The sequence below is a fragment of the Nannospalax galili genome, unplaced genomic scaffold (genome assembly GCF_000622305.1).
Source record: "Nannospalax galili isolate Female #2095 unplaced genomic scaffold, S.galili_v1.0 scaffold445, whole genome shotgun sequence".
Lineage (NCBI taxonomy): Eukaryota > Metazoa > Chordata > Mammalia > Rodentia > Spalacidae > Nannospalax > Nannospalax galili.
The window spans coordinates 99,108-113,186 of NW_008354184.1; the positions used below are offsets into that span (position 1 = coordinate 99,108).

At 46.6% G+C, this 14,079-nt stretch overlaps 1 protein-coding gene across 1 annotated transcript in view; it reads right to left on the reverse strand.

Moving 5' to 3' along the window:
• Positions 1 to 2,625: 2,625 nt before the first annotated feature.
• Positions 2,626 to 14,079, reverse strand: part of Grap2 (GRB2 related adaptor protein 2) — a 77,166-nt gene continuing 65,712 nt past the window's right edge. The window contains exons 4-8 of the mRNA XM_008851214.3: positions 12,340 to 12,459; positions 8,456 to 8,624; positions 5,085 to 5,303; positions 3,512 to 3,628; positions 2,626 to 2,863 (exon numbers count right to left, since the gene is read on the reverse strand). Coding sequence (XP_008849436.1) covers positions 2,684 to 2,863; positions 3,512 to 3,628; positions 5,085 to 5,303; positions 8,456 to 8,624; positions 12,340 to 12,459 — 805 coding nt within the window. The 3' untranslated portion in view covers positions 2,626 to 2,683. The remainder of the gene's footprint in view (positions 2,864 to 3,511; positions 3,629 to 5,084; positions 5,304 to 8,455; positions 8,625 to 12,339; positions 12,460 to 14,079) is intronic.

Genomic DNA, 14,079 nt, shown 5'->3' on the forward strand with positions numbered 1-14,079 from the left:
ATCAGAGACAGTGTCCTGGCTGTTGGTTGTGCGGCTGGTGAGAGGCACTGGGTGGACACACTCTCCTGGTACTGAGAGGCTGGCAGGTAGACAGTAGATAGGAATGGATGGGGGCCGGGGGAGGAACTCCTAATGGGCCTCTACCTCCCAGGAAGTAGTACCAGAAGCCAAGGAGAGTTGAGTCCCCAGCTTTGTCCCACCCAGGTTAGAATACTCCCTTAGTGGTTTGGGTGACCCTCCTGTTCCCTTATGGATTGAGCTGATGAACACAGCAACGCTTCTCAATAAAAACTGCCCCCATGCACTTCCATGATAGGCCTTGCTAGAACAAGATGTCCCAAATACCCAGGGATTTGGAAGCTTGGCTCACATGGCCCACTTGTGTGGTCAACCTCTCCAGGTCTAGCACCCCTATTATCCCTGGGTGCCTCCCAACCCTGTCTTCCCAAGGCTATGCCACACTGGCCAGATGGGGACATTTGCCTTATTACTGTCTCCTTGCAAAGTGCTTCAAGGCATAATATCTAGACCAGAACCAAGTTAGTTGTATCTGCCTTAGCCAGGGCTGCTCCTCCCACGGAATCAGCCAAATGGATGAAGTTTGTGGGCTGTTTAAAGCATATGGTTTGCAAATACTGTAAAATCAAACATCACTTTTGGCTTTTATTTACTGTAATGTTTCACATCACCTAGCACCAAGCTCACTGATGAGGCCTGCTTTGCCTTGGCCCCCTTTTTCTTCTTTTTTTTTTCTCTCCTTGGGATTTCCCTGCTCTTTACCTCTTTCTGAAAGAGACTCCCTCTCCTCACCTGGCTCTGCGCCTTGCCTCTGCACTGGCCGCCCGCACCTCTTTCTGCTCATCCTCCAGTCACTTGACCTCCTTTTCCCCCTTCCCTCTGCAGCGCATGTGATCTCTGTTTCCTTCATCCACACCACCTTTCCTCTGCTTTTGCTTCCAAGGCTGCTCCTCACTCACCCTCTGCTTCCCCTGCTGCTTACAGATTATTTTCTTTTTCCTCCCAGGCCCCACCACAGAGTTCCTTTCTTCCCCTCTTTCTCTAAAGGGACCTTGGGGATCCGAGAACTGTTGAATCAGAGTCACAAGGGACAGAGTGTATATAACACTGCAGTCACTTGTGAGTCAGAAACTTCTTTTATCGTCTTCTGTAATGGCTGCTCTCCTGTCCCTCCCTGAAGCAGGAGGGGCTGGGGAGAGGGGACACCCAGGAACAGGGCCCCTCACCACATACCCTCACCATTGCTTTCACCCCAGTACTTCCTTTCCTATCTCAGCACACACACATGCATGTGCACACACATCCACACATCCACACATTTGCAGGCATGCACATATGTACCCATAAACCTCATGTGTGCCTTCTGCCTTGACATGTTTGCTCCCAGTCTCCACAAAGGCACTGAGTTTCCTCTCCAGTGTCCCTTCCCACCAGCCATGCTCATCTGTGCTTTATTCCCACAGAGTATGGCACCAGGACACACACAATTCTGAGGTGCGCTAGAGGGACAGTGGCAGTGGGGTTCTTCTTCCGAGGTATAACTCTTGAGGGAGCCAGCAGTCAGATGGAACAGGAAGCTCATTTTTAAAACCAGTCCTTGCCTAGGGTCAGAGTCAGTATGCCAATCTATTGATCCACAGCCAATGCTTCTGCCTTCTCTCTGGGATACTGGGAAATACATCTTCAACCACAGAAGATCAGGAGTGAAAACCAACAGAGCCCCACAGATACGCCCTCATAACCACAAAACAAGGATGCTGACATCCCACTTTCTCAGCCAGGGCTTCTTCAAGCACTTTGCAGAATCTAGGCTACTGCTTTCTTGGCAGCTGGGGAAACAGAAGTCGCATCCAAGTAAGCCATAGAGGCCTGTGGAGAATCCCTGCAGTCTCCGGCACTTGGCTCTGCGGCATCTCCATGTTGGAGGCTCTCTTGTCAGCCTTAGTGGAAGAGGATTACCCAAGGGATGGTCACTGGAGGAAGGTAAAAGCCCTAGCCAGGTGCTTGCTGGGCCTCAAGGCAGGCAGGGCTCTCCCACGCAATGCCAAGCCATAACTCCTGACCACACCTCTGCCAACTCCCTGCCCAGACTTGCTTGGGGCCTGTGGCCCTGCATCTGCTGCACCTTAATTCTCAGGGCACTGTGCCCACCCTGAGGAGAATGGGAGGGAAGCTACCCTGCAAGTCCTCCAGGTGAATGGGGCTGGGCAAGCTGTTCAGCACACCTCACTAAGTCTAGCCCTATCCTGTGCTTCGTGCCCAACGCTGGGGTGTGGTCTCTGCTTAGCTGCTCTCTGGGAAAATTCTCAAGCCAGGAAAGAAGCCATGAGAGTTCAATAACTGGGAGAAGACTTTCATTTCTTTGCCCAGCTCTGAGCTCCCCCGCTGCTTCCTCACACAGGGAAGAGCAGAAAAAATACCTGATTCTTTACTTAAGTTCTTTCTCATACCAACCAATGAACCAACCCACCTGCCAATAAATTACTACTGTAACATGGTATGTGTAGATATAGGCATACATACACAGGTTTTGTGACCACAAGGGGGCACACACACACACACACACACACATGCATGTATATGTAGTTATTAAGTCCAGTTTTTTCTCTTGCACCCTGTCTTTCAGACCACTTCAGACAAAAAGTCCCTAGGCCACCAAAAGTACTCATCTTGTCATGGGGGCCACATAGTTGGCAGGGAAGAGGCCCAGTTTGTTGTGCAGACGGCCGGTCCACCAGGATGGATTGGAGCTGTCCAGGACCTCGACTACCTCTCCACTGTGGAATCCCAGCTCGTCCTCCTCCAGAGCCTCAAAGTCATATAGTGCCCGGGCCCAGCGGACACGCTGTGGGGGAAGCAAGAGATGCTCTGATGATCACCAGCTGGCAAGCTGGTCATTGGAGCCACTGTCATACAGAGGAGCCGCAAGCTCTTGGAGTGATCCTGAGTCCCCTGAGCACAGCTCTCCAGAAAGGCTGACTTTGCAACAGTTTAAAGCAGACCTGGCAGGGCTGGAGAGATGGCCCAGCACCCACATTGTAGCTAACAACCCTCTGTAACTCCAGTTCCAGGGGATCTGATGCCCTCTTCTGACCTCTGTGGGCATTGCATGACATGGATGCACTTACATTCATGCAGGCTATATACTCATACACATAAATAATAAATAAAATGTTTTAAAGCAGACCTGGCACACACAGCCCTGTGCACAAAATTACTGGAGCACACCAGCTTTGTTCTTGAAATGGTTTTGTTTTTACAGTGCATGGGATGAAACCCAGTCACATAGACTAGGTAAGTGCTATACCACTGAGCTGTACCTGAGAAACCAAGTGTCATGCAGTCCGAATAAGATGGATCCCAAGGATAAAGCTTACTCATCTTCAACTGCCAGAAGTGTGAGAAGACAGTCCAGTCAGACTGAGAAGAGCAGCCCAAAAGACCCGGGCTGGACCCACTCCCTCAGCCGCCTCCACATGCCCAACTCACTCACCCCTGCCACCTGGAGTTGCACAGGGTCTGTGTGTCTCCGGTGCATCAGGGCAGTGTTCATCTCGCTGCCTGTGCCACAATGCCCATCATTTATGTCCAGGCTGCTTCCTCGGCGGTCCTATAGACAGGTTCAAGAGGGAACTGTTTCATTATCACTGGAGGCATCCTTCACAGTCCACCCCAACCCTGTGCCATGTTGGGGTGCTGCCTATAGAACCAACATCTAAGAATACTTACCATGGTCCTATACCTTAGAGGATGGAGAGGAGAGAAAAGAATCTAGAGGGACCTTAGATTCTGAAGGCAAAGATGATGAATTTCATTTATTCAATAAAATAGCACTAGAGGAGTCTCATGTGCCCATGCCTCAGGATGTAATTAGTCTCTATTATTAATTATTATTATTTTGTGTGTATGTGAGCATGTGTGTGAGCATATATGTGGAAACCAGAGGTTGATGTTAGGTGTCTTCCTGTCATTCTCCACCTTAATTTTGGAGTCAGGGTCTCTCACTAAACCTGGAGCTCACTAATTCAGCTAGATTGGCTGGTCAGCAAGTTCCTGGGATCTGCCTGCTTCTGTTCACCCCCACCCCTCTCAGCAGTGGGGTTAAAAATGTGCTTTTCTTGTGTCTGTCCAGTTTTTATGTGGGTGTTGGAGATCTGAATTCAGGTAACCTACTAAACCATCTCTCCAGCCCCTATTTTATTATTTTAAGACAGAGTCTTGCTTTGTAGCTTACATTGGCATTGAACTCTATGCAGCCCCAGGCTAGTGCTGAGTTAAATATTTACTAGTTTAGAGGGAAAACCATATACATTAACATGTTAAATGAACAGGTAGAAAACTTTCTAAATCTGCCTCACGTCAGGGGAACACCTAGGTGGAAGATGTGATGCTTGAGCTCAACTTGAAAGGGGAGTAGGACCGATCAGGAGGGACCATTCTGGCAGACCAAACAGCTTATCAAAAGCCAAGAAGAGAGAAAATAAAGTGGGCCATTCTGATAACAAAAGGTGGTGCAGACTGCTGGAATTTGTGTTTGCATGGCATTCGGGGGTTGACGGCATGAGGTGAGGCTGGGGAAGTAGATACAGGCAGCTCACAGAGGACTCTGTGCCCTGCTAAGGAATGTAGGACCGGTGTTTTCTGGTTGTATTGTCCATCTCCATAAGCTACCTGAAATCCCATCTGGCACAAGCAAGGCATAAATAAATAAATAAATAAATAAATAAATAAATAAATAAATAAAGCTCCATTGCAGGTGTTAATCCATTTTTCTTATTGTGGCTCTCCCTAGCCAGATGGATTAAGGGGCACAAGTAGATTTGGAATTTTGCTGACAGGAGACTAAAGTGATTATTCAGAGTGTGGTGTGTGTGTGTGTGTGTGTGTGTGTGTGTGTGCGCATGCACATTCGGGCAGGGAGCTATAGAGTGCACTGGGATTTCTTTGTCAAGAGCAATTGCCATGTTAGGGTCCAGGCTCTTTCATGAGGCTGATCCAGGCCTGGACTATTGGGAGGGCAGGTTCTCCTTTCCCACTTGTTGCATATTTCCTCATTCTCTGGATACCTGGTGAAAATGGGGGTGCTGCAGATACCGCTGCTGTGGAGGGGGCTGTGGCCCCGGAGGGAACTGGGAGGGTGGCTGCTGGTGCTGGTGGTACTGTTGGGTACGGGGAGGAGGGTGATCAGACAGCTTCCGGTTCATAGAAGGCCGGCTTTCTTCTGCACTCCCACTTTGGTGAGGGCCTCCCTGGGACCTTCGGTCCAGGCTGTTGCCCCGGTGACCCTGAGAGAGAAAAACAGAGGGGATGCTGATCCATCAGCTCCATAGATCTCCTGGCCCTGCTCCCTCTTCTGGCAAAGGCTAGACTTTGCTCAATACAGCTCCAGAAAATAGCTGGGGGCTGGGTGGGGGTGTGAGGTGGGAGTATAGAGGAAAGGGAAGCTTAAAGAGAATCACAGGTTTGGACCTCCACATTATCAAAAGTGGCCTCTGAGTTCTCAAATCTTCCCTGGTTTGAGTTAAAATCTTTGGTTGACAGACCTTTGGTTGGTCCACGTGGTCTCCACTCAATCCATTCCTAGTGGGTTTGTTTTTCTCTGTGTAATCAAGCTTAAATATTGCATTTTACAGAAACAATGCTGCCCCTCCTTATCAACGTGTTCCACACAGCTAGACATCCTTCCCTCCAGATAAGCTCTGCTGTTGACTCTGTGTCATTGACTCTGTGCCATTTACAGCCTGGTGACAAGAACCTAAGACAGCAACATCCTGATAGCACCATAGAGACCAGGCCTGGTGCTGAGCATGCTGAAAAAGAAAAGGTCTCTCTACTTCTTGCTGTAACAACTCATCAATCAGAAATACCTTATTATTATTATTATTATTATTATTATTATTATTTAATAAACAATTACATAGAGTCATGGGCTAAGTATATGGCCACAGTGTACAAATATTAACTGATTTAATCCAGTTTAATGCAAACTTTACATTGTCTCTCTTATCTCTGAGCCCACATCCTAGTGAGTTAATGCTTCTGTCCGTTTCCTGATTAAAATAATCTTCAAGGTCTTGGTTAACCTTTGTTTTCCTTTCTGAATTGGACACACTTTGTCTTCATGAGTGTAACTTCTCAGTGTTCAAAACAGCCGGTGGTTTGGAAGGTTTTCTTTACTTCCTTCAAGCACTCCTGTCTTAGCTGGGCGTGGTGGCACACACCTTTCATTCCAGCACTCGAGAAGCAGAGGCCCGTGGATCTCTCAAAGATGAGGCCAGATTGGCCTCTTCCAGCCACCCCACTCAGTGCTTCTTTCTACTGTAACATTCATCTCTTAACAATTGTTCTTTTAAAAAAATTTAAAAGATTTATTTATTTTTATTTTATGTATATAAATGTTTTGCCTATGTGTATGTATGTGTACCACAAGCATTCATGCAGTGCCCACAGAGGCCAGAAGGGGGTGTTGGAACCTCTGGAACTGGAGTTAAAGAAGTTATGAGCTGCCCTTTGAGTGCTGAAAACCAAAGTCAGGTCCTTTGCAAGAGCAGCAAGTGTTCTTAACTGCCGAGCCATCTCTCTGGCCCCCACAACCGTATTTTTTTTCTTTGAAAAATAATTTGTACATTGTATATGTGCACATATGCACATGTGTGTGGATTCACTTGTGGAAAGCTGATTACCACTTTCTTAATTCCTGCCTACTATGGACCAGATCCTGTGGCAGGGCTGTGACTATGTTATGTATATTTAATCCTCACAAAAATCCAGTGAGTGAGGCACTATTGAGTTCTCTATTTTAAGATAAGAAAACAGAAGCATCCTTTTTTTGTTTGTTTGATTGATTCTGTTTTCTTTGTTGGATTTTTTTTTCTCTTTTTGGACAGCGTCTTGCTTGCCCTGGCTGGTCCGATACTTGCTATGTAGCCCAAGCTGGCCTTGAACTTGCAGTCTTCCTGTTTCTACCTAAGTGCTGGGATTGCAGTCATGTGCTACCACCCCTATCTTCAAAAGTGTTGTTTTTTTTTTCTAAATTTTATTTATTTTTATACGTATGAGTGTTTTGCTTACATGTTTGTAGGTGTAACGTGTGCATGCAATGCCCACAGAGGCCAGAAGAAGGCATTGGAGCCCCTAGAACTGGAGTTACAGATGGTTGTTAGCCATCATGTGGGTGCTGGGAACTGAACCCAGGTCCTTTGCAAGAGTAGCCAGTGTTCTCAATTGCTGAGCCATTTCTCCAGTCAAAGAAAGTTTTCTTAAAAAGAAAGAAAGATTTATTTTTTTATTTATGTGTATATGTCTGTGTGTGTATATGCCACATGTTTTCAGGTATCCTTGGAAGTCAGAAGAGAGTATCGGATCCCTTCAAGTTGGAATTACAGGTGACTGTGAGCTGCCCAAAATGGGTGCTGGGAACTAAACTCAGGTCCTCTGGAAGAGCCAGTGCTTGTAAGTGCTGAGCCACCTCTCCAGTCCCAGACAGTGTTCTTAACTTGACTAGGTAATATAGTTGGTGTGCTGGTTTTTGTCAAGTTAACACAAACCTAGACATACTTGGGAAGAGAGAGAATCTCAGTTGAGGAAATTCCTTCATCAGACTGGCCTATGGGTATGTCTGTGAGGCATTTTCTTGATTGCTAATTGCCCAGCCCACAGTGGGCAGTGTCATCCCTGGGCAGATGGGTCTGGGCTGTATAAGAAAAGCAGCTGAGCAAGCCAGGGGGAGCAAGCCAGTAAGCAGCATCCCTCCTCACGGTCTCTGTTTTCAGGTTCCTGCCTTGGCTTTCTTTGACGATGGACTATGAGTTGTAAGGCAAAGAAACCCTTTCCTCCCCAGTTTGTTTTTAACCAGAGTCTTTTATCACAGCAGCAGAAACAAAACCAGAACAGGTGGTTAGGAATCAATTTAGGATCGAATCTGATGTATTTCTGTGCAATCACCTTGATTCCAAACATTTGTCTAAGATTTTTCTTCTGCAGTGCCCTCCCCTGTCCACCCAAGGCCATCACAAAGCTCTGCCTGGTGACTTATACTTGGGCCCTAGACTGCTCTCTAGTATTACTGTCTGTTGCCCCTGACCCTTGGGCAGCTCCTGAGCTGAACTGAAAATTATGATGTAATATCCACAAATAACTAAGTAATAGCACCCCCAGGGTGAGCTAATATTCATGGTGTATTTACAGTGTGATTAGCAATGATGGAAGAGTGGTTTGTTGGTCTAGGAGTTTGATTCCCACAACCTTCACAACCTCCTGTAAGGTGGGTAATTACTCTCATGCTACCTTAATGGATGAAGAAACTGGATCAGAGCTAGCAAGTGTGTTCAGCTTGGACTGAAGCTGAAATCTGACTGCAGATTGACCCAGCAAATCCATTAGGAGCACAGGCTACCTAAAATCCCTAGCTTGGAGTTGATTGGAACTTGAGGGATACCTGATCTTCTCGGGTTCCATCCCGAAGAAAGATCTGCTTCTGTTTGGAGATAGAAGTCGTCCTGTAGTAATCCACCAGTTTATTCAGGGATGGAAACTTCTCAGTCCACAGGAAGTAACTGCCTTTGTTATCTCGCATGACTTTGAAGTGTTGAACATCATCCTCGTGTCTGGAGATCAAGGCAAACACAAGTTGTATGTTACATAGTGACCGTGTCCCTCCTGCTGGACTCTTTGTACCCAGGGATGGTGGAGTTCTGTTTGTGGAGACGAGCAAATGTCTATTCAATCCAGACAGGGCATCAACGGCACACAAGAGTAAAGATTCCACTCAAGTCAAGGTTGTTGAACCAGCGAGTTCAATTAGGGTTACTTACAGGACTACAGGCAACTTACAGGTGATTATAGCACTGAAGAAAATGTCTCTTTCCCCCAGCAACCATTAACTGCCTATATATCCTCAGGGATCCCTTCTCCCACCCATGATGGATCATTAATAGACCCGATCTCGTACAGGTCTCCTGTGGGTAATCACAGCTGCTTAAAGTTCAAGAGGGCCATAGCCAAGTCATAGCCACAGAATATCGTTCTACAGAGGTAAGTGATGAAGATACAAACAACTTGCCCATCAGCAGGGACCAGCTAGTCCAGCCAAGCTCTAGTAGTTAGGTTTGGGGAAAGGACCACCAACAGCAGGTGATCAGATTGGCTGGAATCTGTCTTAGACACTGGACCAACATTTAAAAGGCAAAAATGAGACAGATGGGGCTGGAGAGATGGCTCAGCTGTTAAGAGCACTGGTTACTCTTGTAGAAGACCTGGGTTTGGTTTCCAGCACCCACATGGCAGCTAACAACTGTCTGTAACTCTAGTTCTAGGGGATCCTCCTCTGGCCTCCACAGGCATTGCATGCATGGGTGTACTTACATACATGCAGGCAAAACACATACATTTTAAAAATTAATTTTTTTTAAAAAGGAAAAAATGTTCTAAGCATCTTAAAAACTAAGTCATCAAGGATCTTTCTGTAATGTTTATTTGAAACAACGCAATACCAGAAGTGTATACTATGCTAAGGTCCTGGCAGCAGAAGGGTTTTTTTCTTTTTTAAAAATATTTTATTTATTATTATTATTTTGGTATTTTTGAGACAGGGTCTCCCTGTAGCCCCAGCTGTCCTGGAACTCACTACGTAGATCAGGCTGGCCTTGAACTCACAGAGATCCACCTGCCTCTGCCTCCTGAGTGCTGGGATTAAAGGTGTGTGACATCACGCCTGGCTATTATTTTTATGTGTATGCGTGTATTGCCTGCATGTAGGTAAGTGCACCATCACAGGGATAATAGTGCCTGGTTTGCTTTGTCAGAGGCAGAAAGACCTTTTGATAGCTTTCGTACTTTTAAATTTTTTATTTTTATTTTATGTGTATGAGTGTATTGCCTGCATGTATGTGAGTGCACCCATGTCATGCAATGCTGCGGAGATCAAGAGGGCTTCGGATTCCCCTGGAACTGGAGTTAAGGATGGTTCGTAGCCACCATGTGGGTGCTGAGAATCGAACCTGGGTTCTCTGCAAGAGCAGTCAGTGCTCTAAACTGCTGAACTATCTCTCCAGCCCTGAAAAACCAGTGTTCTTAACTGCTGAGCCATCTCTCCAGCCCAGCAGAAGGGTTTTTAAAGCCCCCTTTTTTTTTCTGTTATCAGAAATACTTTGAATCATCTTTTTCAAGTCCATAAACCAGTCCTGGCTAGTAAGAAGCTACTCTCTTCTCAAAGGAGTTTGCCATTTTTTTTTTTTTCTCTCTACAAAATAAGGATTTCTTGATCTGATCTTAGTTTATGTTTTGCATAAATAAGATTACAAAGCATTTTGAACTGTGAGGGGAAATGCATTATATTGGATTGTAGACACAAGGCTCAGTCAAGGTCAGTGTGAATGAGTGCCGGAATTGAGGCAAGAACTCCAGGTCTGATTCCAGCCAGACAGGGTAAGCATGCTTATTTCTTTTAGACCAGTGCCTTTTGCTATCAGGCTGGACCAAGTGCTGGGCACATTTGTACTGGGGTTGGAGAAATTGGATTTCAGTCTTACTATTACCAAATCATTCTTTCTTGGATATAAAGCTGTTTTTTTTGTTTTCAAACATATAACGTTTATATACAGGTACACTAGTATTAGTGCTATCAATGGCTAGAGCCATCAGAAAGGTCAAAAGTTAAAGGGCTTTGGAGAGTAGGGAGTCCTCTGAAGGTTAGTGGAGGCTTCTTAGGGATGGGTTTACGGGGTTTGTGTCTGGAAGGGGACAGAGATTCTGGCCTTCATTCTAATCTGGGCTGAGCTCTGCTCATAGTCAGGGAAGCCAAAGGTTGTACAGTCACCTCTTGCCCAAGTACTTTGAAGTGGGAACTGACACATGGCCATCAGTGTTTGTCTTTCCCTGGAGTCTGGTCACTGATAGTGGCTTTCTTCACCCCAAGACCCTGATGTCTCAACTCATAGAGGAGGAAATATTTCTTGTGTGTTGTAACTGTTCACCCAGTTCCTCTCAGCAGTCACAGTAGACATTGTGTTGTCATAGGACATCTGCGTCTCTGACATGGAATGACCTATCTGTTGTCCCTGTTCCCGAGAAGGACATAGAAGATTCCAAGCCTAGTGTTTCAGCAGGTGCTAAGAGATAGAACTCTAATGCTTTGTGCCCATGCCATAAAGCAGTTGTAAAAATAAATAACAGTGACTTTGCTTTGGAGTATGTTATACTAATTTCTGCAGAAGATCTAATAGAGATTATGCTAATGACCGCAACAAAAAGCCACTTTGCCTCAAAACCAGGTAAGACTCTGGCAGAAGTCAAGGCTGAGCATTTTATACCATTCATTCCAGTGAAGGAATATAAACCATAATTTCTAGCTTGAAAGAGTCAGGGTCAGCCAGGCATGGTGGCACACACCTTTAATCCCAGCACTTGGGAGGCAGAGGCTAGCAAATCTCTGTGGGATAGAGGCCAACCTGGTCTCAATAGCAAGTTCCAGTCCAGGTAGGGCTACAGGAAGAACCTGTCCCAAACGAACAAATGAACAAACGAATGAACGAACAAACAAACAAAAAAACACTGAGCAGCATGGAGCACCCTCCCACTCTGTAATTAGCTGCCTTTCTTGCACTTTCAAATGTGGTCACCAAGTTTGACTTGCAGTCCTTGACCCACTGACCACATACACTGCACTCAGTCTCAGTTTAGATCTGTGTCATGTTGGTGCCTGGACTGAGTCATTTCCTCCAGGACGCAACACAACATAGTTACAATCCCCCCACGTGTGTGTGTGTGTGCGTGTAGGAGGGGGGCTTGCTCAGCTCTGCCCCTCAGTTCTCAGTTTGGTCGCATGGTGCTACGTGGAAGCAGCCTGGCTCTGCATGCGATGGCTTGCAACCGCATCGCCTCCTACAACAGCGACTTGAGATTTCAATTTTTCTCTAGTCCTTTTTCAGATATCTATTGGCAGAAACAGAAAGGTTAAGATTTAAACCTCCAGAAAAATGTGGCCAAGTGGGAGCTTTCCCTTTCTTCCTTCTCCCCTCCTTCCACAAATACTCCTTAAAGTCTACCCGTGTCAGGCTCTGTTCAGAGAGCACTTATAAAGTAGATGAACTTGCTTTCTGGAATGGCCTGGGCTAGAAGGGAAGACAGATACATACATACATACATACATAATTTTGAGCAGAAATCAATGTACAGAGGCATTAAGGACACATGTTCTGGGAAGGATGACACGCCATCATGCTTGGTCCCCATAGTGGCTGTGTTTCTAATCTTTGGGTCACCTTCTGGCTTCAGAGGTTATAGGCCGAAAAGGGTCAGGGTACATTTAGGAGGGGCCAGTACCTGACAGAGATGGAGAAGTCTCCTGGGGAGCTCTGGCTGGCTCGGATGATGAAGAAGCCAACTTCCTTGCCCATAAGTAAGTTCTCTGCCTGGTGTCTCGAGAGGCCTTCATGGAACCACCTACCCATCAAGACAGGACAAGGGAGTTCAGTGGGACGCATGATAGGGATGAGGATGGAGAAGAGGTGACTCAGGGAGAAGGCTAGGGACCCTGACCAGCAGAGAGGGACCTACGGGAGTGTGTGGTGGGGTACATCCTGAAACAGCAGTACTAAGGAGGTGCTTTCAGGAAAAGCAATGAAGCCTTCCCCTGGACTCGCTTTCTTTGTTCCTTCCCTCCAGAAGTCTCTCTCCAGCTTGGGAAACTTGAATCATGGAAATATGCCACTGCGCCAAAATGGGGCAGTGTGGGAGTGACTCACTGTGGGAACAGCTGCCTGCTGCAGCTGTGTGGGGATGTCCGGGGAGGGAAAGGGCCACTGCAAGCACCAGGACCACCAGAGCAGGCTGGGAGACAAGGCCTGGCTACCTATTCCCTGGCTGGGCACTTTTCCCTGGGAGCATTCGGGACAGCTACAGCCTAGTGGTTTGAGCCTTGGGGGACTTTGGTTGAGGTGCCCCACAGAGGCTGCCAAGTACGCAGGGAATCTTACACACACTTAGAAATGAGGGGTCTCTAGCCAACCTCTTCAATTCTTTTGTAAGCAATTCCCTGCACTTTGTAATCCTCTCCTACAAAAATACAGATTGGAAACACATCTTTACTTCGGAAAAGGAAAAACAGAGGAGAAACCTCGTTTTCCAGAAGCATAGCCAGGGTGGCAGTGGCTGGACTGAGACAGCACAGCATAGCATGGCTTGTTTGAAAAAGTCAGAAACACAAGGGCAAGGCAAACAGTGGCTGCAGCTTCAGCAGGTGGCCAGAAACATCTTTCAGCTCTAAAAGGGCAAGGGAGGATCTGCACACTGCTTCAAGGTTGCCGCTCTGATCACTCCCATCAGAAGGCTAATTACTACATATGTCTCTTTAGGACAAATACATGGCAGGCCTCAGCTTTGAACTCCCTTGTGCTTTTGAGGATTTGTGATCATTGACTACAGACTGGAATGACAGAAGGGATGTACTTACTCCAGACCGAGGCCACAGTGGAAGGCTGGGGATATACATAGGGGCTGGAGACTGGGGTTTCTGGTGTGGCACACCACTGCAGGAGTGAACAAGTGACCACCACATCACTGAAACACAGTGACGGGGGCTGGAGAGATGACTCAGTGGTTAAAAGCACTGGCTGCTCTTCCAGAGGACCCAGGTTGGTTCCTAGCACCCACATGGTAGCTAACAATCATCCATAATTTCAGTTCCAGGGCATCCAAAGCCCCCTTCTGACCTCTGTAGGCATTGCCTGACATGGGTGCACTTATATACATGCAGGCAATATGCTCATACACATAAAATAAAAGTAATAAATAATATTTTAAATTAAAAAAAAGAAACACAGGAGGGACAGGACAGCATGCTCCACAGCAGTCATAGCTTAAAGGGAAAACTTTAGCTATGGACAACAGGCAGGCAGTGGTATTTAGAAAAGACATTTATGCTGGGCGTGGATGCAGAAGCAGGCAGATCTTTGTGAGATTAAGGCCAGTCTGGGATGGTCTACATAGTGAGTTTCAGGCCATCTGCAGCTACATAGTGAGACCTTGTTTCAAAAAGAAGGAGGAGGAGGAGGAGGAGGAGGA